Below are 26,296 nucleotides of genomic sequence, written 5' to 3'. Positions count from 1 at the left end.
AAAATGTGATATGGAGCTTTAGAACCAGAATTTGTAAGAGACGGAATTAGTGTTGGAATTTTGGATGAAACTTTGTCAGATTTCTTACCGTTTAGGGAATATTTAACTTTGGGGGAAACTATTCCTGTTGCGCTGAAAGCAGAAATCCAAAAGGCTGATTTGATGCCTCTTCATCTCTTAGTTTGTAAATTTAATACCTTGATGATGTTTAGTCTGTCCGTAAGCATCTTGCTGTTGTGAGCAAAACAAAATGCGGCAACACCTCACGTGGTTTGTTTCGTTTAGGATTTAATTTTAATTCTGGGGGCAGAATGTAGTCAAGTGATATGATATATTTGATACATTATAATGAAGATCATTTGTTTTAATTGATCAGCATTGGCTGCTGTGCTGCTTACAGTGAGTTTTACCTGGTGAGAATGCTACTAGTTTTTCCTATGCCTAAGGTTAAGATGGCAGTTGGAGCCCTGAAAACTGCAAGCTGTATAAAAAAAAACAGCCACTAAACCTCCGATTTCTGATAGAAATATGCCGTGACTCCCATACGTTATCTCAGACCTTAACATTGAGACTCCGTTGTCTGCACAACACAAGATAGTCAATTGTATCAGCACATTCTCGAAAGGAGCTCATTCATCACCGACCAAGAGGTGAAGTCTGGAATTTCCTGGTCTGCAGATGATGTCATTATAGCATAGTCTGGAAATTCTTGTTCCAACTGAATGACTAGCCTTCCGTTTAGTATTTCGGAGACTAGGGGGTTCTTGAGGCTTGGTGATAGACATGTTTTTGTAAGCCAGAAGATCGGTGTTTAGAGGTATATCGTGACATGTGTGAACAAGTTGATGAAAAATGCTTTTTTTTTTCAGAGGTTGAGACAGATTTATTCATCATTAATCTGGTATGTGATGGGGATGGTTTCAACAACAGTGAACTACATCAGAATCTGATTGGGAGTTCAGCTACGTCAAATTTAATGAGAGTGCCTCACGTTGTTTTTGCCCCAGTGTGTTGCAACACACGTCTGTCCATATTAGTGTTGAACACATATGAAATGACATGAAGGATGTTTCGACTGTTGAAGTGGGAGTTTAATAAAATGTATGGAAATTCATCTGATTTAAGTGCCTGCAGTACCTGAGTGCGAGTACTGATTGGGGTTAACAGAATCATTCAATATTAGGACCTCTTAGTATCCGTGACTCTCTCAGTTCTGCATCAAATAATGTAGCTTCTGCCACAGCTTTTACGTTTAAAAATACCGCAGGCCAAGAATTCTGACTGTAACCTCCTGGATGGAACCTTGCCCAGTGGGAGTCTCCTAGGAAATCTTGAGTGGAGCCAATTGTTTTCCAAGAAACGTTAGAGTTGGAAGATCAAGAGCTTTGGGTGTGGTGGCTGAGGTTCTACAGCAGGAGTTAACACCTGAGGGAGTGTTGCACTGTTACAGAAGCTGTCTCTCGGCTAAAACATTAAACTTCTAAGGTGGATGCAAAATATCCGAGGACACTAATCGAACAATACTTATTGGCCAACACCTCTGAAAGAGAAGATTATCAGTCATTTATCTCGTTAGACTTTGTTTTTGTGACCTTGCTTTTTGCAAATTAGTTGATGTGTCTTCCAGTATTATGCTTGGGGTTATCCTGAGGACATGAAAGGCACTATGCACTTTTTAGTCTTGTCTTAGAAGAGAAATCAAATCTTGAGTTTGACAAAATACAAGAGAAAGAAGGTTATGTGTACATACCTGTGCACCAGAAAGGCAGAGGAAATGGGTGGATTATAGGAGATGTTTGATACTTATTTCAGGTTCAGGTATCATTTCCTGATGGAAGTGGGGGTGGGGGGGGGGGAGAACCTATTGGATGTAGCTAAGTAATTGGAACATGAAATTGATGGTTCTCAAGAATGGAGAAAGGAAGGCATGAGCATTTTACACAGGTCATCAATTCGGTAGACTGTGCTACATGTTGTTGGCCACTTGATCAAAGACAGATGATAGTGTTTGTGTACAAAGAACAAAGGAAATTACAGCACAGGAACAGGCTCTTTGGCCCTCCAAGCCTGTGATGATCGAGATCCTCTACCTAAACCTGTCGCCTATTTTCCAAGGATCTGTATCCCTCTGCTCCCTGCCCATCCATGTATCTATCTAGATACACCTTAAATGACACTATCGTGCCCACCTCTACCACCTCCGCTGGCAACGTGTTCCAGGCACCCACCACCTTCTGTGTAAAGAACTTTCCACGCATATCTCCCTTAAATTTTTCCCCCCTCACCTTGAAATCATGACCCCTAGTAATTGAGTCCCTCACTCTGGGGGGGGAAAAGCTTTTTGCTATCCACCCTGTCTGTACCCCTCATGATTTTGTAGACCTCAATCAGGTCCCCCCTCAACCTCTGTCTTTCTAATGTAAATAATCCTAATCTACTCAATTTCATAGCTAGCGTCCTCCTTACCAGGCAACATCCTGGTAAACCTCTGCTGCACCCTCTCCAAAGCATCTGCATCCTTTTGGTAATGTGGCAACCAGAACTGTACGCAGTATTCCAAATGTGATCGAACCAAAGTGCTGTACAACTGTAACATGACCTGCCAACTCTTGTACTCAATACCCTGTCCGATGAATGAAAGTATGCCGTATAACTTCTTGACCACTCTATCGACCTACATTGCTACCTTCAGGGCACGATGGACCTGAACATCCAGATCTCTCTGTGCATCAGTTTTCCCCAGGGCTTTTCCATTTACCGTATAGTTCGCTCTGAATTGGATCTTCCAAAATGCATCATCTCTCGTTTGCCTGGATTGAACTCCATCTGCTGTTTCTCCACCCAACTCTCCAATCTATCTATATTCTGCTGCATTCCTCAACAGCCCCCTTCACTATCTGCTACTCCATCAATCTTAGTGTCACCTGCAAACTTAACCATCTCCAGAAAATTCCATCTGCTTTGGGCAGATGATGCCCCTTGAGAGTGACAAATCCTTGATAGAGAATCTTTTGTCAAAGGGCAGTTGAAATAGTCTGATTTTATTGATGGCATCCTAGCTACAAAAGTGTTGTAAAGCATGGGTTAAATACAGAGGGATGGGGTCTATTCCCAAATACAACACCAGAGTTCAAATCCTTGACTTAATGTAGATCTGAAGGACAGTCCCACAACATCCAATGACAGATGATAAATGATAAAGTCACAAACTGAATAATCTACTGAATGATTGCATGCTACAATGTTGCCTAGGTCAGATGACAAATGCTTACATCTGCTTTTTAAATTCTCTCAAGACAGTACATTGAGAAAATCCTGTAGCCTTCAGTAGGACAGTTTTTATGAAGTTTCTGTGGTACAATCGCACTGTGGGAAGAACTGGCAAAATGTGTAGTTTGTATCCTGTGAGAACCAGCCCATTCAAATCAAACAGAGTGACCATCGCATTCCTCTTGGTGAAAGCGGAAGGATTTGCTGTAAGTGATCACCACGAGAAGCATTACAGCAATAGGAGCAGTCACTGGTGGTGGTTACACTGTAGTTCGTGGGCTTTCAAGTGTGACCAGGGGCAAAGTGAAATTCAATCAATGATTACATTTCGGGAAGCTTTGTGTATTTGTCAATTGCTATTTTGCTGCCAATGTCCCATGGAAACAATACCCATTTTCGTCTGACCGTGGTGAGTTTTGCCCTGCTTCTGCCAAATGAACTTTCAGTTCCCCATTCTGTCATCTTCCTTCTCTAATTGAGAGCGTCCGCACATGAGGTCCTGAGCCTCTCTGTTGCCTTTGCCACAAGATTGACTCAGTGCTGCTGACTGGCAAGGAGTGATGTGCACCCAAGCAGCAAGCTGGGCAGGATGCCACCTTTTCAAATCAACATTAAAGACTTGGAGCTCGTTACGCAGCTTAGAAAGCAGGCCAGAGCACTGGCCTCTCCTCAAACGTGGGCAATGAAGCTTTTATTGCTCCACCATTCAGCTGCTTTTGGCACCCATTGTCTTAAAGAGACAGCAAACAATATCAGAGACCTGGCTAAGAGATGTGGAAAGACCCAGTTCTTAAAGACCCCCCCCCCCCCCCCCCCCCAGCTGGTTTTCATTACTGAGCATATGAATAGGTTTGCTGTATGATACCCCCAAGCACGAAATTTTCAAGTAACTTTCATCTCATTCATCAATGAGGAAAAAAAACACTAACAAATGTCTTTGAAGTCAGAATACTGTCAGGTTTGTGGGGGGGTGGGGGGAGGGAATATGGTGAAGCTGGCCCTTTAAATTCATCATGCTTATTTTCACCATGAATCTCCTCAGGAATACTGTGCACTTGAGGGATGTGGGAACGAGATTTCCAACTTCAACAATCATTCACAGATTACTTCTGCTCTTATTCGACAGAGAGCTCTTATTGCCAATGTGACATCTCTGGCAGCAGGCGGCCCTAGAATCTCAGTGAAACTGCCATTCTGATCTACAACAATTAGCATTATATTATGAGTAAGTTTGAAGTTCCGACTTAGAGTGGAAACTGGGTGGAGATTACTTGGACTCATTTCAAGTGTTTTAACAGCCAGGCAAAAAAGTAGAGACTTAATTCTAACTAAGACAGGTGAGATTTATATCAATCCCATCAATACTGTTTTGAAAAGTAATGTATTGTATAGGGCTACAGTAACTTGAAAAATGTAATTTTTAATAAATTTTAAATAATAAATTTTAATATTTGTTTCTATTGACGGATTTATCTTTTCCTTCTGCAGTAGAACAGTTGGCATTTTCTTTGTGATAGCTGCAGCGGATGCTGGGAAAGAGGCAGATTTTTAATTAGTAATGAGCTCAAGGGTAATGGAGAGCGGGCAGCCAAGTGGCGTTGAGGCTGAGATGAGATCAGCCATGATTGTATAAAATGGCAGAGAGGCCCGAGGAGGTAAATTGCTGTCTCAGGCTCCTAGTTCATAGTTTGTCTGTTCAGAATAGCATGCTAACCATAATCCTCACCAATGGGTGCACCACAGACCCAATGCAAGTGCAAACTGGGGTCAGGCAGGATTGTGTCATCGCCCCCACTCTCTCTCCTCCACCTTCCTTGCCACAATGCTCCATCTTGTCTCTGTGAAGCTCCCTGCCAGAGTGGAGCTAACCTACAGGACCAGAGGGAAACTGTTTAGCCTTCACATCTAGGCCAGAGCCAAGACCACCCTAACTTCTGTCATTAAGTACGAGGAGGAGGCTTTGCATGTGCACACACTAAGAGGCTGAGCTACAAACCATTGTCAACAGATGCATTGAATCCCTACAGTGGGAAAGTAGGCCATTTGGCCCACTGAGCCTGCACTGATGCTCCAAAGAGCATCCCACCCAGACCCACGACTGCTGCCCTATCTTTGTGACCCTGCATTTTGCGTTGCTAATCCACCTCGCCTGCCCATCCCTGACTCCTATGGGGCAACTTAACATGGCCAATCCACCTAACCTACCCATCTTTGGACTGTGTGTGGGTTTCCTCTGGATCCCTCCCAGATACAGGGAGAATGTGCAAACTCCACACAGACAGTCACCCGAGGCTGCTATTGAACCCGGCTTCCTGGTGCTGTGAAGCAGCAGACCTAACCATGGTGCCACCTGGATTTGTGGAGATGCCGGAGAGAAAGGGCCTCAGACTGAACATCCACAAACCGAATGTTCTCTACCAGCCTGCTGCTGCCAACTACCTGACCATCACAATCCACAGCCAGCCCCATTACAGTGGGTATCTTTTCCCATATCTTGAACTCGCATTTAGTGAAAGCAGGCATTGGCGATGAAAACCAACTTTGGCTCCAACATGCCAACGCAGTCTTTGGATGTCTGAGGAACAAGATGTTCAAAGACCGAGACCTCACCACAGTATCAAGTTCATGGTCTACAAAGCAGTCATGTATGCATTAGAAATGCATAGCAGACAGTTCGAAGACCTGGAGAGCTATTACCCATGCAGCTTTCACAAAATCCTCCACATCCACTGGTATGCATATCCTGCCAATGTGAGTGGCCTCTTCCAGGCCAATATCCAGGCACTGGTCATGTATGGCCAGCTGCACTGGTCACATTGCCCGGATGCCTGGCACTGAACCCGCTAAACAAGCTCCTACTCTGACCTCCGCAATGGTAAGTGATCACCTAGGAGAGCAGAGTAAATTCCTCAAGGTCACACTGAAAACCTCTTCCAACAAATGCAACATCCCCACTGACACTTGGGAATCGCTTTTGCCCTGGAACACTCAAACTGGAGAAGAAGCATCCATGAAGGTGCCAACCTATTTGAGCATCACTGAATGGAGTACTTGGAGGTCAGAAAGAGTGTGCAGAATCTGGAGTGTCCCACCCTCCCACCTCGCATGCCACCAACCTCTCCATCTGGCAGAGTCTGCAGCTCCAGGATTGGACTCTTCGGCACCACATGTAAGTAAGTTACCTTCGAACCTGAGGGACTCTCAAAGAGAAAGAAGAGTTTGGCTACCATAAACCATCACTATGACCAGCAAGGTTTCAAAACTAAGATGAGAAGATTTTTATTAGTCTTGGGTTAAAGAGGATGTGGAACTAGAGTAGAAATTGGACAGCCATCACCTAATTGAACGGCAGAGCTAGTTTGAGGAGCTGAATGGTTTACTGCTCCTGTATTTCAGTAACCTTTTGTGATTTTGTTTAAACAACTGATTTAGAAGCTTGCTGAATGGTGCAGCTTGGTGCAGTCACTGAATATAACAGACTGAAGGGTGATATAACTGAGGCATTTAGAGTGATTAAAAATAATTGTACAATAGATTTAGAAACTAGTTGCTCTGCTGGGGGAACACAATAGAATCAGACTATTCAGCAGTGACATTAGACAGGACATTTTCACACAAGGGCTGACATGGTCTTCTCTTCCCCCTGGGTCTGCAGTGTCAACTGAAATGTTCAAGACTCAGATTGACTTATAAGTAGTTGAGGGAAATAGAATGAGAAGGGCCTTAGTTTACTTTAAGCATTAGAATATTTTTATGGGAGCTCTGCACCTAATCAGGTCCACGTTGGCTTTGCACAATGGATGCTAGTTCAGACCACTTTTTTTATTTCCATCATCTATCAGGAGAAGTGAAAGTAGGGAGAGATGTGAAATGGGCTGCAGAAAGGTAAAATTACTCACGATTGGCACCTTAGTGGGGAATGATGTTGGTAGATGCATCTCTGGAAAAATGTGCAGCCTTGATATTCCAGTGCTGTCTCCCCGAACACTGCTCATTGCTGTAAACACTGGACAGTGCAATTAACAGTAAGTCCATCAATAAACCACAACATATTGATGAACCCTTCAGCATCATTGGCTCCTGTATGTTTTCTTTATCCAAAACAGAAGAGCCGTAGACTTCTGAATGGACATCTCAAACTTTAAATCTAAAGTTGATCTTTCTTTTTGTGCACTTTCTTTGTAGCCGTAACCTTACATTCCTCGCTCAGTTCTGTCCCCCTATGATCTTTGTATTTTATGATCTGCCTGTGGAGCATGCAAAACAAAACTTTTCACTGTACCTAAGTACATGTAGCAATAATAAATCAAATCAAATAAAATTTATAGAGTCATACAGCATGGAAACAGTCCACGCCAGCCATAATACCAGACTAAACTGCCACCTGCCTGTGCTTGGCCCACATCCTTCCGATCATTTCTTATTCATGTACTTATCCAAATGTCTTTTAAATATTGTAGCTGTACCCACATCCACCACTTCCTCTGTAAGTTCGTTTCACACACAAACCACGCTCTGTGTAAAATAATAAACAAAAATGCCCCTCATGTCTTTTTTAAATCTTGCTCCTGTCACCTTAAAAATATGTCCTCTTGTCTTGAAATCCCCCACCCTAGGGAAAAGACACCCGCCATTTGCCTTTTCCATACCCCTTAGTGATATTATAAACCTCTGTAAGGTCATCCCTCAACCTCACATGCTCCAGTGAAAAAGTTCCAGCCTCTCCTCAAGCCATCCATTCCCGCAAAGTCCTGGTAAAACTTTTCTGAACTTTCTCCAGTTTAATAATATCCTTCCTATATCACAGTGACCAGAACTGGACACTGTACTCCAGAAGAGGCCTCAACAATATCCTGTATAACATCGACATGATGAGAGATTCTTGTGTGGAATTACACTCTGATTTAATTTCCACTGCATACTATCGTTAGTTCACTGGTTAACCTGTTTGCGTCAAAATGCTGTCTTTTTATTGAATGCACATGATCTCCAAACTGCTTAATTTTTATGTTTTTTTTAAGAAAAAAGCAAGTCAGAATCAACACACTGTTTTAATCACAGGTTAACAATAATGTTTAACTGTTTTAGAAAGTGCAGTTGTGAATGTAACAGAAAAGCTGATATGTAACTGATGTGATAAAAATAGCACATGGAGCAAATTGAGTCCCCATGCACCATTATTAATAGATGGAGAAGCAATAGTTCCTAGAATTTTGTTTAATTTGACTGACTTAGTTGCTTATGAAAGCTTACAGGTATAAAGATAACATTTCCATCAGAGCTGTCATTATTTCTTGCACACCTTTTTGTAAAGGTCCTATCTTTCCCCACTTGATGGTGATAATTTCCTGCTGGAATATTAATTCAGGGGTGAAGGGTGTCCTCCAGAAGTTTGTCAAAGTGACCATTATTACATAGAACATAGAACATAGAACAGTACAGCACAGAACAGGCCCTTCAGCCCACAATGTTGTGCCGACCATTGATCCTCATGGATGCACCCTCAAATTTCTGTGACCATATGCATGTCCAGCAGTCTCTTAAATGACCCCAATGACCTTGCTTCCACAACTGCTGCTGGCAACGCATTCCATGCTCTCTCAACTCTCTGCGTAAAGAACCTGCCTCTGAGATCCCCTCTATACTTTCCACCAACCAGCTTAAAACTATGACCCCTCGTGCTAGCCATTTCTGCCCTGGGAAATAGTCTCTGGCTATCGACTCTATCTATGCCTCTCATTATCTTGTATACCTCAATTAGGTCCCCTCTCCTCCTCCTTTTCTCCAATGAAAAGAGACCGAGCTCAGTCAACCTCTCTTCATAAGATAAGCCCTCCAGTCCAGGCAGCATCCTGGTAAACCTCCTCTGAACCCTCTCCAAAGCATCCACATCTTTCCTATAATAGGGCGCCCAGAACTGGACGCAGTATTCCAAGTGCGGTCTAACCAAAGTTTTATAGAGCTGCAACAAGATCTCACGACTCTTAAACTCAATCCCCCTGTTAATGAAAGCCAAAACACCATATGCTTTCTTAACAACCCTGTCCACTTGGGTGGCCATTTTAAGGGATCTATGTATCTGCACACCAAGATCCCTCTGTTCCTCCACGCTGCCAAGAATCCTATCCTTAATCCTGTACTCAGCTTTCAAATTCGACCTTCCAAAATGCATCACCTCGCATTTATCCAGGTTGAACTCCATCTGCCACCTCTCAGCCCATCTCTGCATCCTGTCAATGTCCCGCTGCAGCCTACAACAGCCCTCTACACTGTCAACGACACCTCCGACCTTTGTGTCGTCTGCAAACTTGCTGACCCATCCTTCAATTCCCTCGTCCAAGTCATTAATAAAAATTACAAACAGTAGAGGCCCAAGGACAGAGCCCTGTGGAACCCCACTCACCACTGACTTCCAGGCAGAATATTTTCCTTCTACTACCACTCGCTGTCTTCTGTTGGCCAGCCAATTCTGTATCCAAGCAGCTAAGTTCCCCTGTATCCCATTCCTCCTGACCTTCTGAATGAGCCTTCCATGGGGAACCTTATCAAATGCCTTACTGAAGTCCATATACACCACATCCACAGCTTGACCCTCATCAACCTTACTAGTCACATCCTCAAAAAACTCTAAGGTTTGTAAGGCATGACCTACCCCTCACAAAGCCGTGTTGACTGTATTTGATCAAGCCATGCTCTTCCAGATGGTCATAAATCTTATCCCTCAGAATCCTTTCTAACACCTTGCAGACGACAGACGTGAGACTTACCGGTCTATAATTGCCGGGGATTTCCCTATTTCCTTTCTTGAAGAGAGGAATTACATTTGCCTCTCTCCAGTCCTCAGGTACGACTCCAGTGGAGAGCGAGGATGCAAAGATCTTCGCAAGTGGCGAAGCAATTGCATTTCTCGCTTCCCAAAGCAGCCGAGGACAAATCTGATCCGGGCCTGGCGACTTGTAAATCTTAATGTTTGACAAAATTTTCAGTACATCAGCTTCCTCTATCTCTATCCATTCCAGCATGCACACCTGCTCTTCAAAGGTTTCATTCACTACACAGGTCGTTTCTTTCGTAAAGACAGAAGCAAAAAACTCATTTAGGGCTTCCCCTACCTCTTCAGGCTCCACACACAAGTTCCCTATGCTATCCCTGATCGGCCCTACTCTTTCTTTGACCATTCTCTTATTCCTCACGTAAGTGTAAAATGCCTTTGTGTTTTCCCGGATTCCTTCTGCCAAGCCTTCCTCGTGCCCCCTCCTGGCTCTCCTCAGACCATTTTTGAGCTCCTTCCTTGCCTGCATGTAATCCTCTCTAGCTGAACTTGACCCTAGCTTCCTCCACCTTATGTAAGCTACCTTCTTCCTTTTCACTAGAAGCTCCACCGCTCTCGTCATCCAAGGTTCCTTTATCTTACCCCGTCTTGCCTGTCTCAGAGGGACATATTTACTCATCACTCCCAACAACTGTTCCTTAAACCATCTCCACATGTCTATAGTTCCCTTACCATGGAACAACTGCTCCCAGTCCATGCTTCCTAACTCGTGTCTAATCGCATCATAGTTTCCTCTTCCCCAATTAAATATCCTCCCATTCTGCCTAATCCTCTCCTTCTCCATAGCTATGTAGAATGAGACAGTGTTATGGTCACTATCACCAAAATGCTCTCCCACCACAAGATCTGATACCTGCCCCGGCTCGTTTCCGAGCACCAAGTCTAGAATGGCCTCTCCCCTCGTCGGCCTGTCAACGTACTGCGTTAGGAAACCCTCCTGAACACACCTTACAAAAACAGCTCCATTCAAATCTTCTGCTCGAAGGAGGTTCCAATCAATATTAGGAAAGTTAAAGTCACCCATTACAACAACCCTACTGCGTCCACACTTTTCCAAAATCTGTCGACCTATGCTTTCTACAATCTCCCTGCTGCTATTGGGGGGCCTGTAGTAAACCCCTTTCTTCATGTGGATGTCTTGCTCGTGGGTATAAGAAGCTTAGGGCATCTCAGCCACGTCCAGTCTTATCCTCGGCCAGTGCCAGATATCATTATCCAGCAGTTCCTGCTGGAATTCTATAAAGTGGCAAAATTATGTCCATTCCCTTCCCCTGGGATCCTGAAAGCTGGCAACGCCAGACTGCCAGCCACTGCAGTCCCAAGTTACATCACTTGCTGCTACTGGTCATGGAGAGCTCATGCTCAAATCCAGTGTGCTGCCAGTGAGATATTGGAGCCAGGCAGCATCTTCACTCCTGCTAGAAAATGTGCTGGTTCAGGTTCCACACTTGAGAGAAAGTACACGTAGTGAAGCCCAACAGTCTGCCAACCTATGGCGTCTGCATTGGCACACAAATAAGGAAAGAAGCCAGTGCTCTTGAACTAACACTGCACATTGCAGCAACTGGAGGCAGGGTTACAGTACAGCCTCAACACCCAAATGGGTTTCCCAGAATAACTGAGAGCTGTTGTTTTCATTGTACTCAAAGAGGCTTTGGTATTCACTTGAACTATGTACTGAGAATTTATTTGTCATTAGTTATGATACAGCTCAGCACTAGTTGTGGTATTTGAAGAAATGACAGGTGATTTGTCTACAATTACTGGCAGAGATGTGGTCTGCCCCTTTTAAGAAATGGGGTAACTGTGGCATTCATTGGAAAGCATTATGGATTTTAAAGAATTCCAGCTGATCTTGCTAATTCCACATGGGTATATTCACCCCATTGGTCCTTGTTGACTTTGTTTTCCAGCTTGAAAAAAGGGTGTTGAATAAATACTTGAGCAGGAAATATCCACAAGTCAATTGGGAAAGACTGGAGAGATGGACTAATTGGTTAGCACAGACTGATGAACTGAATTGCCATTTTCTGTGATTTATAATTCTTAAAAAGGTGAATACCCAAGCCTGTTTGAGTACAATGAAAACAGCTGCTCTGTTGTTCTGGGAAGCCCATTTGGGTGTTGAGGCTGTACTGTAACCCCACCTCCAGTTGTTGCAATGTGCAAAGTGTTATTTCAAGATATGAGGGTTCCATTGGACACAACTTCTAGTTGTTGTGTGAGAATCTTTACCTGCATTTTGTTTTGTCATTGTGTTGTGGGCTGTCGTCATACAATCATACTGTTGTATTGTGTAATATTGGTCTTCAAATTTTCCTTTCACGCTTCATTCGCATTCCATTGCAGGTAGCACACTGAATAGCCAATAAGCTGAAGGCCGTGTGAATGCTCCTGGGGAGACTGGGATTGAGCTGCGTGAACCTGTATGAATGCATATATTGCTGGCAACCATATTCCATGCACACACTAAGATCACAAAACAGTTCTTGTGGGACAACACAGACTACTGAACTGAGCTTCAGTAACCAAATGCGGTGTGAATTCTGTGTATAATCAGCAGTTCTGAGGTGCATGTTGGTCAGTGGTTAACAATATGAAGACACTATTGCCACTGAATAGTGTGGTGTTTTTGCTACAGATTTGGTTGAATGAGTATCTCGTACCAGCATTTGCAGTATAAGTGGAATTTAACACACAATGCTAAGAGCCTTGTAGTTTGTGATGGCCATTTGACAACCGCCCTGTCTTAACTGCAATGCTTGTGGAGCTGTACATGAATGTGAGAACCCAGACATTGGGAACAAAATATATGGAAGTTCACTTTTAAAATGAAGGCTCCAGCTATTTTCATTTCGGTGTTTTCAGTGATGTGTACGTGAGCGTTGTGAAGCAATGCATGGGCACAGAAACAGGCTCATGTGATACATAAGCAACAGCAAAGACCAGCTGGGCTGAATAGCCTGTTCCTATGGTCTAAATTCTACATTAATATGCAGACATCACTTGTTACATATAAAAATGCCAGTCTGCTTAACTAATTGGCACATTTCACCAATCGAATTAATTAACGTTCCGAGTAAAACAATCCTTCATTCACCCATCAGGTTTGGTTTGGGAAATAGACAGTAAACTAATGGCGTCATAGATTCCAAGCATTGTTGGCTAGTTATCTTTCCCAACCCCCTGCCAGGATTTCCAGAATAATTATCTGCTGATGCTCCACTCTGCCTAACTGGCTCTTTGGAAGAGACATCCAATTAGTCCCACTCCTCTACTCTTCCCACAATCTTTCAAACCTCCCTTTATTTTGGATTCACGTGCATTCAGTTCCCACTTGACAATCCGAATAGCAAAGCCCGAGTGGAATAAGAGAGTGAAAGTACCCAATGAGAGACTAGCAGCCTTCTGAGCAAAGCAGACTAATTTTGAGATGCCTATTAAGAAGGCCATAGCTAACTCACCTTGTAAAAAGACAAAACTCATCTGGGAAAGTAATTTGCGAAAAGCAGTAATTAGGTTGTCGCCACATGTGTGTGGCATGTGCATTCTGGCTCTCCATGTCTATCAATGTGTCTGTGGGTGAGATAATGAACAAAGTGGAAGGAAATCTTTCGGAACAGTTATCTTTCAAAAGAAAGGACTTGAATGTGAATCAGAAATTCCATCATGGTAGCCAAAGGATTGTTGGGCATTCTTCATGCTCTACCCCAAATAGAATGGACTTCCGAATTAAAAAATGATACCTCTCCGTTACGATGTTGCCATGTTGGGGAAGCGATAGCCTAGCTGTATTATGGCAAGAGTATTATTCTAGAAATTCAACTTAATGTCTTGGGACCCGGGTTCAAATCCTACCACAGCAGATGTGGGAGGTGAACTCAATACAAAAAGCCCGGAATTGAGAATCTGCTGATGACCATGAAACTATTATTGATTGCCAGAAAATTTCCATTTGGCTCACTCCTGTCCTTCAGGGAAGGAAACCTGCCATCCTCATCTGGTCTGGCCTACTTGTGACTCCAGACCCACAGCAACGTGGGTGACTCACAGCGGCCCTCTGAAATACCGACTCAGTTGTATCAATTGCTACAAAGTCTCAACAAAGCGACCCGCAGCACGTGGACTGCCACGGCTCAAAAAGGCAGCTCGTCGCCTTCTCAAGAGGCGACTAGGGACAGGCAATAAATGCTGGCCCAGACAGTGACTGTCACGCCCCATGAATGAATTACAAAAAAGGCCTAAAACTTGGACTTCTTCAAGATTTGAATTGGCATAATCTCACACATCGGAACTGATGAGGTTGCTTTCAAAAGTTTACCAAACTTCTTTCTGTGTCACTTGCAGAGTGCTACACTGCTAATGGTGCTGACTACAGAGGCTGCCAGAATCGAACCTCGCACCACGGAGGAAAGCCCTGCTTGTATTGGAATGAAACCTTCCAGCACCCTTACAACACCCTCAAGTACCCCAACGGAGAAGGAGGCCTTGGGAATCACAACTATTGCAGGTAACAAATGCACGATGTTAACCCATTTGAGCCCCTTTTTCCCCTTTCATATGTGGGGTTTCTGAATCAGACTGGTTTCCTACAGCAGTGGGAGCTTAGGCTCAGGAAGGGCTCACTTTGCTTCTCACACCCATACTAATTAGTTTGCAGCTAATATGTACCTTAATCCCTATTTATTCACCTTTAGTTCCTACCCTTTAGTAGTGACTGTGACTGTTGTAGTGGGTAAATCATTCCCTGTCTCCTTTTAAAGCCTGTGGCTGATCAGCCCAGCATCCATCACTGAACACATTCATTTCCTCCAGTACTGACATACAATGGCAGCAGCTTAAACCACACATTGCAAGAGACACTGCTGCACTTTGCCAAGGCTTTCTATCCAGCACCTTTCAAATCTGTGACCTCTACCACCCAGAAAGAGGAGGATAGCAGAGTAACTCACCTCTAGACTGCCCAAGGCCTGTGCACTATCCACAAGGCACAAGTCAGGAAAGTGGTGGAATACTCCCTGGATGAGTGCAACTCCTAGATGTTTGATATCATGGAGGTCAAAACAGCTCACATCCACGAGCATTCACTCCCTCCACAATCAACACTCAGTAACAGCAGTTTGTACCATTTATAAGATGCACCACAGGAATTCACCAAAAACCCTTAGCATCTTCTAAAGCAATGACCACTAACTTCTAGAAGGACAAGGGCTATGGCTACATAGGAAAAGCACCACCTTTTTAAGTTCCCGTCCAAGCCATTCACTATTCTGATTTGGGAATATATCACCGTTCCTTTCACTCTCAGGGTCAAAATCCCACCTTAACAACACTCTGGGGGTCTGTTTACAGCACATGGACAGCAACACTCCGAGAATACAGCTCATCACAGCCTTCTCCAGGACAACTGGGACCAGGAAGTAAATGCTGGTCCATCCCACGATCCCTACATCTTGAGTGAATAAAACAATACATGGGAGCAGCATCACCTACAAATTTCCTTTCAGGCCAAAATTATCCTGATTTGGAACTATATTGCTGTCCCCTCTGTCACTGGGTCAAAATACTTCCTAGCAGCACTGAGTGTCCCTACACTGCCTGGATTACAGTAATTCAAAAGGTCAGCTCACCAACACCATCTCAAGGGCAATTAGGGATGTCCTAGCCAACGCCACCAATGTTCTGTGAAAGAATAAAGATTAACATCCTCAGCAAAACTCTGTCAATCTCAGTTTTATAATGTTCATTTGATCCAGGTTTCAACAGCTTTTGAACAGAATAAGGTTCCAGATTCCCACTCCCTGTGTGTGTATGTGTGTGATGAAATACTTCCTGACGTTGCTGGTAAAAATGATGTTTTGTTAGTTCCAGATGAGTAAGTGGGTTTTTCTAAAAAAAAAAGCACCAAGTACTGACAGATGCCTGAAATTTAAAGTAAGGAAGGAAAATGCTGGAACAAACAAACATATGAATTAGAAGCATGAATAGGGTAGGCCATTTGGCCCCTTGAGCCTGCTCTGCATTCAATAAAATCATGACTGACTTGACTGTGGCTTCAACTTTCAACTCTAATTTCTGGCCTACCCCCTGTAGCCTTTGAATCTCTTGTCTCTCAGGAATGTATGTGTCTCCGGTTTAAACATATTCAATGACTCTGACCCCTCCACTCCCCCCCCCCCCCGCCAAGTTTTCTGTAGAACAGAATTCCAGACTAATGCCTGGTACAACTGCAGCAAAAAGGTTTAATTGCCTTTGCAATAACATGCTATTTGCCTTGCAAATTACTTGCTGTACTTGCATTCTAACTTCTTGTGATTGCTGTACAACTACCCAATCCATCTGCAATCTCCGAGCTCTGCCGTCTGTCTCCATTGAAACAGTATACTGCATTACTTCTCTTTTTCTACCAAAGTGAACAAATTCACATTTTGCCACGTGCACTACATTTGCCACTTTCTTTTCCCTAATCCCTCAACATATCTGCATTCCTTCGTAATCTTCCTATATTGTCATCAAAACTTACAGTTGTATCTATCTTTGCATCACCAGAAGATATGGCAACTATATACTCAGCTGCTTCACCCAAGTCATTGATATAAATTATAAATAGTTATGGCCTCAACACTGATCCCTGTCACACTCTACTAATTCAGCCTGCCAGTAGATAGTTACCCATTTTCCCTGCTTCCTGTCAGCTAACTAATCTATCCATGCTAACATGCTAACCCCTATATTAGGAGCTTCTTTTGTAGTGAACAGTTGATGCGGAAGCTTACAAAATCTCTCTTGGATTTCCACGTACACCACATCTACAAACTCTTCTTTATCAATATTACTCGTTGCTTGCTCAAAGAAAGTCTAATAAGCTAGTTAAACCTGGTTTCCCCTTCACATATCCAGGTCGACATTGCCAGATTGTAGTGACATTTTTCACAGATGATAAATGTTTGGCTCATTGGCTTACACTGTGCTGCTTTCTGTCTCCGAACTTGCTTGAATAGACGGGTGTTATTCACTATTTTCCAAACCTTCCCAGAATCGAATGAATTATAGCCGATATATCTACTGTCTCAGCAACATTTTTTGAAGACCCCACCATAAAGTCGGTTATAACTTGGGGGCTTGACCACCTTTTGATTTTAAGTAGTTTTCAAAGCACTCATTCTGTGGTGATTGCATTTGTATTAAGTTCCTCTCTCATTTTCACCACTTGATTCTCAAGTATTTCTGGGAGGCAAACAAATGTGCCATTTCTTCCATCTATATATTTCCCATTGTTAATTTCTCAGATTTCTCTCTTCAGAGAACCCTCACTCACTGTAGTTACTCTTTCCCCTTTTAAATACATTCAGAAATTCCTACTGTTTTTATATTTGCAGTTGGTTTTCACTAATAGTCTTAATTTCTCCCTCTGTATTTGATTTTCAGTAATTCTTTGACTTTAGAATTTCTGTCCAAATGTCAGGACATCACTTATTTTTACAGAGTTACATACTTTTTCAGTCAATTTGATAATATCTTTAATTTCCTTGGAAAGCCATGGACTGCGTATCATTCTCTGAAAATCATTCTTTCTCATTAGAATGTACTCTTGTGGAGTGTTAGGAAATATCTTCCTTAAATGGATGCCACTCCTGTCTGCTACATACCCTTTAGCCTAATTTCCCAATTCTGCTTTCATATCCTTTTAATTGCCTCTAAGTGAAAAGCTCTAGTCTTAGACCCACAATTCACATCCTCAAATGTAACATTCTATCAAGTTATGGTTGCTATTATCTGAAGGATCCTTTACTATGAATTGATTAATTAATTGTCTCATTACACATGATCAGGCCTAAAACAGCCTGCTCTTAGATTTAGTATATAATGTTTTAAGAAATTGTCCCAAAAACACTCCATAGATCTATCTTCCAGACTAGTTTTGCCGAGCTGATACATCCAATTTATATGTAGGTTAAAATCACACATGATTATTGTCAAATTTAAGATCCTGATTAACTACAAGATAGAGTAATGATGTAGGTGTAGCTTATGGGACCCCTAAATAACCTTTTTACTTTTGCTACTCTTACCTGTACTCATTCCGCATTTTAATCTTTATAAGATAAAGTCATCTCTTAAACATCATGAAATTGATATGGCGCAGAAAGAAGCTATTTGAACATAATGTCTACAAATACTCTTTCTTTTAAAATGAGCATTACACAATTATAAGAATAAGGAGCAGTGGTAGACCAGTCAGCCTCTTGAACCTGCCCTGCCATTCAATAAGGTCCTGGCTAATCTGATTGTCACCCCAACCTAACTCTGATAACCTTTCACTCCCTTGCTTATCAAAAATCCAGTTACCTTTGTCTAAAAACATCAAAGGACTCTGTTTCCATCACCTTTTCCACAAAGAGAGTTTGAAAGAATTACAAGGCTCTAAGAGAGGGAATTTCACCTCATCTCTGACCTAAATGGACAACTCCTGGTCTTTAACACCTGGTTCTAGGTACTCCCATGACAGGAAACATTCTGTCCACATCTATCTTGTAAAAATCCCTCAGGATCTTCAATATTTCTAAGATGTCACCACTTCATTCTTCTAAAACTCCATTGGGTTCAAGCCTCATCTATTGAACTGTTCCTCATAAGACATTCTGCCTATTCCACATAAATCTAGTAAACCTTCTCTGAACTGTTTCCAAAGCATTTATGCCTTTCCCTCAGTAAAGTGATCAATAAGGTTTTGGAGTAGATTTGTAGCTTGGATTGTGGGTGTTGAGGTTGGTTGGCTCGTCGAGCTGGTTTGTCGTTCCACAACAACATGTAGAACAACAAGCCAGCTCGGCGAGCCAACCAACCTCAACAAGGTGATCAATACTCTGCAACGTACTCCAGATGTGGATCTGCCAAAGTCCTGTACAACTCCAGCATAACCTTTCTACTTTGGAATTCAATCTCCCTAACGATAAATGGTGGCGTTCTATTAGCTTTGCTAATTACCTGAGTACTCACCTTCTGTGAGTAATGTAGAAGATCTGAATATCCAAGGGTTCTTGACGTGATTCCTCTGCATGTCAGAGTTCTGCAATCTCTCACCATTTCGCTGATATCATTCCTCTTCATTCTGTCTGCCAAAATGGAGAATTTCACACTTGGCCACATTATGCTTCATTTGCCTGATTTTTGCCCTCCTATTTGTATTACTCTACAGTATTCTGATGTCTTTTCACAACTTACTCTTCCTGTCTTTGTCATCAGCAAGTTTGGCAACCATACGTCTGTCCCTTCATCCAAGTAATTTATATAAATCGTTAACATTGAGGTCCAAGCACTGATCTCTGTTGCACACTCATTGTTAGGCTTGCCAACTTGAAAATGACCCAGTAATGCCCACTCTACTTTCTACTAGCTAGGCAATTTTCTAACCATGCCAAAACGCTACCCCAGCCCAGCATGAGCCTTTGCTTCCTCCAATAACATTTGATGTGGCACATATCACTTCTGGAAATCCAAACACAATACATACAATAGAGATAACAAAGTATTGAGCTGGATGAACACAGCAGACCAGGCAGCAGCAGAGGAGTGGAAAGCTGACGCTTTGGGTCTGGACCCTTCTGATTCCCTTTTATCTACAGCACGTGTTATCTTTTCAAGTAACTCCATAAATTTATTAAATGTGATTTCCCTTTTACAAACTCATGTTGACTCTGCCTTATGACCTTGAAGTTATCAAAGTGCCCTGCTGTAAGTTCTTTGATAACAACTTCTTCTAACCTTATCAGTTTTAGACGAATGCTAGCTTTCATTAACTAGGCAAACTCTATCACCTTCGCTGAGCTTCTCATTCTTTTCAAATGTCAAGAACCTTTGGATATTCAGGTCTTGGTAACCTTGCATCTATGATTCTGTAATGATTATCAGACCCATTTATTGCTGTTTCAGCTGACAATCACCTATTTTGCCAAGAATACTGCGTAAGAACCTTTAGTTCTGTCTTTTTACTACTTTTGCAAACTCTGGCCATATCTGCCAGGCATGCAGAATCTACTCCTGCAGCAGACGATGGGGGTTGATTTCACAGCGGATCCCCAGGAGGTGAAGAGCCAGTCAGCCTTGCTCTTTGCCTTGGAGGCCTCCAGGATAATCTTCCAGTCCCAGGGTTTACACGGTGGAGCAGGGTGAGACGCGCTCGTGTTTCTACTTCCAGAAGGCACACAAGGAGAGCGCTGCGCTCAGAAACCTGAAGGAAGTGAAGGGCTTGGTAATGTCATCTCAGCCTGACATCCTGAGGATCAGCCAGTCCTTTTTATGCCAGTCAGTATAACCCGAAGCCCACAGACAGACAAGGCAGTCTCCCAGTTGTTCCTGTCCCCTCTCACTGAGGTCTTAGACAACAGCACAAAGGAGAAGCTGGACCACCTGTTATCTCTGGATGCACTGACCAAGGCCCTTGTGTCCTTAGAAAAGAATAATACCACCAGAAGCAACAGCTTACTGACCAAGTTGCATTCAGCTGTGTGGGACTTGATTGGTCAGGCCTGCTGGAGTTGTGTGACAGCATTGCTTCCGACAGGTCGCGTGTGAATCCATGAGGGAAGGTATTATCACACTCATCTACAGGCGGGAGGGGGAGAGGGAGGCAATTAGAAACTGGTGACCAATTTCGCTGCTGAATGCAGATTATAAAATCCTGTCTAAGGTCATTGCTAACTGGATCAGATCTGTTCCGGGATCTGTGATTGTTCCCAACCAAACCTGTGCTGTAGTGGGGCAAGCTGATCGTTGAGACCCCTTGTGCTCCTCAGGGATATGATTGGCTCTGTGCGGGACAAGGGGGTGGATGCCTGCCTCACTGGCCTGGACCAAGAGAAAGTCTTAGACAGGATTTCACACCATACATGTGGGACATGCTCTCCAAAATGGGCCTTGGGGAGCGAATCTGCAATTGAATCCGTCTGCTCTATGCTAGCATCATTAGTGCAGTCTCAGTCAAAGGCTGAGAATCAGAAAGCTTCAGGCTGGGCTATCCATTGTCTTCTTCCTTGCTTTATGTTGCGTCGAGCCCTTTGCTGAGCCCATTAGGAAGGGTGCGAGCATGAGAGGGGTGACTATTCCAAGCAGTGCGGGCTGGCATGTCAAAGCCTCACCACACATGGGTGACGTTGCTGTTTTCCGCTCAGATCCACTGTCCGTGTGTAGGCTCATGAGCAACCAGCTTGAACTGGCCTTGGGAGCCAAGGTAAATAGAGGCAAGAGTGAGACCATGTCATTTAGGAACTGGGCCAACTGGTTCTTTACCCCCTTCACCATTAGGACAGACTACCTGATGGTGCTGGCAATATGGTTCCAAGGGACTGGGGCAGGCGCAAAAACATGGGAGGAGCATATCGCCAAAATGAAGCAAAAACTGGTATTTTGAGAGCACTGCTTCCTCAACCAGGTTTTTACACACCAAGTAATCAGGTATGAGGTACTCCCTGTCGTTGTCCATGGCACAGGTCTGGTGCATTCCTAGAACCTGTGTTACTACAGTCACCCAAGCCAACTTCCACTTCATCATTTGGAGGTCTGCGATGGACCATGTCTGCAAGGAAACCATGTAAAAACTCTAGATAACTGGGGGGGGGGGAAGAACATACCCAACCCTGACCTCACCCTGGTGGCCACCTTTTGTTTGAGGATGCGTCCGGGTGTGTGTAGACCCTCAGTACACACACACCAAGTGACACCACACACTGAGGTACTACCTATTCCCGGTGTTGTGAATGATGGAACGGACCTCATCGCTGGGGAGTGCTCCAAGTAGTTGGAACCATGCTACAACACCTGTCCTTCATAAAGAAATTTGCAAAGACAAATGCCTTTGAGGACAAGACCATCAGGAAGTGGTCAGCGTGTAGGATCCTTGAGATCCTGCAGGAAAAGGAGAGGTTGGATCCTATTGCGTGGTTCCCTGAGCAGGCTGTCAAGGTCATTTGGCAGAATGCCTCATCACCAAAACTTTATAACAAGCACCAAGACATCGCTTGGCTGGTGGTGAGAGGGGCACTACTTGTGAGATCCTTCATGTATGCCAGGACACTCTGCTCCACCACACGCTGGCCTCATAGAGGCTGCGCTAAGGGGATGGGGATGGCAAGGGACTGTTGCCCATCTCCTTCTGGAAAATGCCTTTGCAAATGAATTCTAGGGAAAGATGCAGTTGATTTTGTCAAGCTTCGTCCCAAGCAGATCTGTGATGTGAGACTCTGTGCCCTACAGTCTGTTCCCCGGGATGCACATCGAGACAAACATCGACTGCACCCGGAGGACCATCAACTTGATGAAAGATGCTCTTTGTCTGCCCGAAACTTGTTGGCCTTTCTAAGAAAGGACTTAGTCCTGGGCCATTTGGTCCAGGTCATGTCCTGAGTGGTGCACTAAAGCTTGGTCTAGCTGCCCGCGAAGGTGCAGTGAGGAAAGTCCACCGTCTGAGGTCTTTTCTGCCAGTTAAATGGGGGTCCATTCAGTTATTGGACCCTCCCAGAACTTTAAACAGAATGTTCTTTGTTAGCATCGAATGCTCCCAGGTTAGACAATCAGTTTTTGAACAGTGAGAGAGACTCCTCCATGTCACAGCAACATACCCCTGCAATTAGATCAACATAAAATGTGTTTTAAAAATTGGACTTTAAAAATGCCTAAATTCTACCTTCAGTCTCAGTGACTAATGCCAATAGATTGCCTTTCTTTTTTCCCCTGTGATTGTAATAGCTGGTGAATATTGATGAGACAATAAATTATGCGGAAAGACTGGTGCTGTTGAAATCAATGCAGCATTGGACTTGCTCGAAGGAGGTACCTCGATTTTGATGTAACAGTAAGCATTCCTAATGCAATAATCTTTTGGGGAACTGCTCATTAAATGGAGATCAATTAACCAATAATGCTGACTATCAGAGAGTGCATTCAATAAAGATCATTAAGCAAGAAACTTGTTCCACACTGTTCTCTGGACTAAACTGTATATGTAGTGTTTAACTTTGCTGTAGAAATTGAACTGAGTTCTCAAATCTTTGCTTGTGGCAATTAATAACAATAATAAAATGAGACTGAGCAAAAAAAAAAACTCCATATCTTTCACCCCTTCAAAATGACATGAAGATCTTCCTGACTAAATGAATTACATTTAAAGTTGTGTTGGCAGTAAAAACAGTGTGTATAATCATGGCCTCACAAGTGGAAAATTGAATAAGTGGGAACTGACCTTGTTTTTAATGGTTTTGCTTGACGGATGATCACGGATGGACCTCTCTTGTTCTTTGATAAAGGGATGAGGGACATATTTTACCCACTTGTCCAGGCAGAGCGAGTCTCTACTTAAGGCTTAATTGAAATGATGGCAGCTGCAGTAACACATTTTATAATGCTGTGAAAGCAGAAACTGCTGGGAATACTCAGTGGCCTGGCAACATTTGCGGAGAGAGAATAGAAATCATAGTCATGTTTTCTGGATGCCACGATTGAAAAGTTTAGTTGCTGACCAATGACCTGTGGCCAGTTAATGGTCTGTGGAGTGTTAACTGGCCAGAGGTGAGCCTTCTGACCTCCTGTCTTGGAGAGATATGTCAGTCAGTCTGATTGATTGACTACTATGGAATCTCTGGGTCTGGTCACCCTTACCTGGGACAACACCAAGTCCCACTGGACAATGCCGTCACAGTCCAAGATACAGATAAGCCCAAGGGACTTTTGGAGGGGCCTGGGGATGAGGCAGTGACAGGGCTGAGGTGGGATTGTGGTTGTGCAGAACTGGGTGATGGCTGGGGACATACTGTGTGGCACAGGCCTTGGTTGAGAATGTAATTGGCCCCCCTGTACAGCCTCGGTCAGGCCAGGTGCACACTAGGTCTCACCTTTCTTCTCCTCCTCCCGTAACATCAGAGCCAGGTTGGGGCGGAGGTGAAGAACATCTGTAGAATCCACCACCGCCCCCCCATCCCCCACCCCCGATCCCCATCCACTGCCTGCAAACATTGGAGAGAGGCACCGCAAAATACTGGGTAACATTTCAGATCTGTGACATTCCAGCAAAACTGAGTAAATACCAGAAACCTAATCACTTTTCGTAAGTGAAAGAGCATTGGATAAAGGAAAATCCGTAATACGGTGAATGGGAGGAGAAATTAAGTGATGAAGGGATTCGCGGTGCAAGGCCAAAGGGAGTGGGGATGTGAACATGAGAACATGTGAAATAGCAGCAGGAGCAGGCCATTCAGCCCTTCAAGCCTACCTTACCTGTTCTATAAGATCAGGGCTGATCTTCCCCAGGCCTCAATTTACAGATTTAGATAAATTAGTAGAGAGAAGCTGTTCCTGTTAGCCAATAATACAAGGATAAGGGGATGCAGGATTAAAGTTTAGGGTCATTGTTAGAGAATATGAGGGCGATCTTTCAGTGATTGGCCATCGCCTGGAATTCACTGCTCATGAGGATGGTAGAGGTAGAGACAATAAATAATTTCAAAAGGAAATGTGACAAGAATTTGAGTGAAATAAACTTCCATGCTACAGGGAGACCATGAGGGAATGGGACTAAAAAGTAAAATGCTGTGGATGTTGGAAATCTGAAATAAAAACCAACTGCTAGAGAACTCAGCAGGTCTGGCAGCATGAGTGAAGAGAGAAATGGAGTTGAGATTTGGAGTCCAGTATGACTAATTGGATAAGCATATGGATAATGATGGGATAGTGTAGGGGGAGGGGCTTAGATTAGTTCACAGGTCGGTGCAACATCGAGGGTCGAAGGGCTGTTCTGCGCTGTATTGTTCTATGTTCTATGTTCTCTTTTTTGTGAGCTCCTCTGCTCCAAATTCTCTGGTATTTAAAGAATCTATCTACCTCCTCTTTAAATACTTTCAGTGATGTAGCCCACACCATTCCCTAGGATAAAGAATTCCAAACATTCATTATCTTCTGTGTAAAGAAATACCTTCACATCTCCGTTTTAAATGAATGTCTTCTTATTCTTGAGCTAGGTCCCCGAATTTGAGACACTCCACTTGTGGAAACATCTGTGCAACATGTCCCTTGACAAGTCCCACCAGAACCTTGTATGTTCTAATAAGAGCACCGTTCATTCTTCTCAACTTGAATGAACAAAGGCCTAACCTGTTTTGGCATTCTTGATAAGTCAAAAAATTTCGTCCCAAGAATCAGCTCAGTAAATCTCTTTTGGATGACCTCCAATACCAGTATTTCTTTTTTGAACTAAGGTGATGTTGAGAAGATGCTTTCGCTAGCAGGAGTCCCAAACTAGTTACACAATCAGGGGACACCTATTTGAAATTGAGGATTGGAGGAATTTCTCCGTTCAAAGGGTAGTAAATATCTGGAATCCTGGCCCCCAGAGAGTTGTAGAGGCCAGATCACAGAATACATTATTGAGGAGGTAGAGGGATTTCTGAAATATCAGGGAGTTGAGGTGTATGATGAGCTGGAACAAAAGAGGAGTTGAGCTTTAGGGCAGATCAGCCTGATCTTTTTGAATGAAGGGGCAGGCTTGAGGGGCAGAATGACCAACTCCCACTATGAATCCTTATGTTATGTTCTATCATCAGTCGATTTTAAGCAAGCAACAACCTAAAGCTTGCAACACTCAAAATTGTAAGGACGGTTGCAAAAGCCATTTCTATGAGGAGTGGCTGAGCTGAAGGTGGATGCTTAATGTGGACATTACATTACGTTACATCCTCCGCAGGATTTGCCGGGGGAAGACGGTGGTAAATTAATTCAGTGTGTTGAACAGTACAGGACGACAGAGTTGGCTAGGCTCAGCAGTATAATTAGAGAATGAAGACACCTATAATTTGTGCCATGCACCATTACATTGGTATTAGTATCAATAGAGCATACACACCACCTGGATGGTCTCATTAGGCATGAATACACAACACTTAAGTGCTTGTTGTTGGCAAATAATTGTCAGTCTTTCATCTGCCAATTGACAGACAGTCTGGCTATTGTTACATTGCTGTTTGTGAGAACTTGATGTGAACAATTTGGTTGTCACATTTCTTATATTCGACAGTGACTACACTTCAACAGCATTTCATCGGCTTTGAAATGCCCAATTGTCATGATAAATGCTGCAGAAATGAAAGTTTGTCTTTATCTTTCTCAGAACCAAAAGGATAGTTGATGCGAAAAATATACTTTATAACG

General features: G+C 43.4%; 1 protein-coding gene across 1 annotated transcript in view; it reads left to right on the top strand.

Moving 5' to 3' along the window:
- Positions 1–26,296, top strand: part of kremen1 (kringle containing transmembrane protein 1) — a 174,905-nt gene that overhangs the window by 29,341 nt on the left and 119,268 nt on the right. Inside the window, exon 2 of the mRNA XM_048556251.2 lies at positions 14,450–14,612. Within this exon, the coding sequence (XP_048412208.1) occupies positions 14,450–14,612 (163 nt within the window). The remainder of the gene's footprint in view (positions 1–14,449; positions 14,613–26,296) is intronic.

Source organism: Stegostoma tigrinum, chromosome 26 (genome assembly GCF_030684315.1).
Source record: "Stegostoma tigrinum isolate sSteTig4 chromosome 26, sSteTig4.hap1, whole genome shotgun sequence".
NCBI lineage: Eukaryota > Metazoa > Chordata > Chondrichthyes > Orectolobiformes > Stegostomatidae > Stegostoma > Stegostoma tigrinum.
Note: the sequence above shows the minus strand (reverse complement) of the source record. Positions and strands in the feature narration are given on the sequence as shown.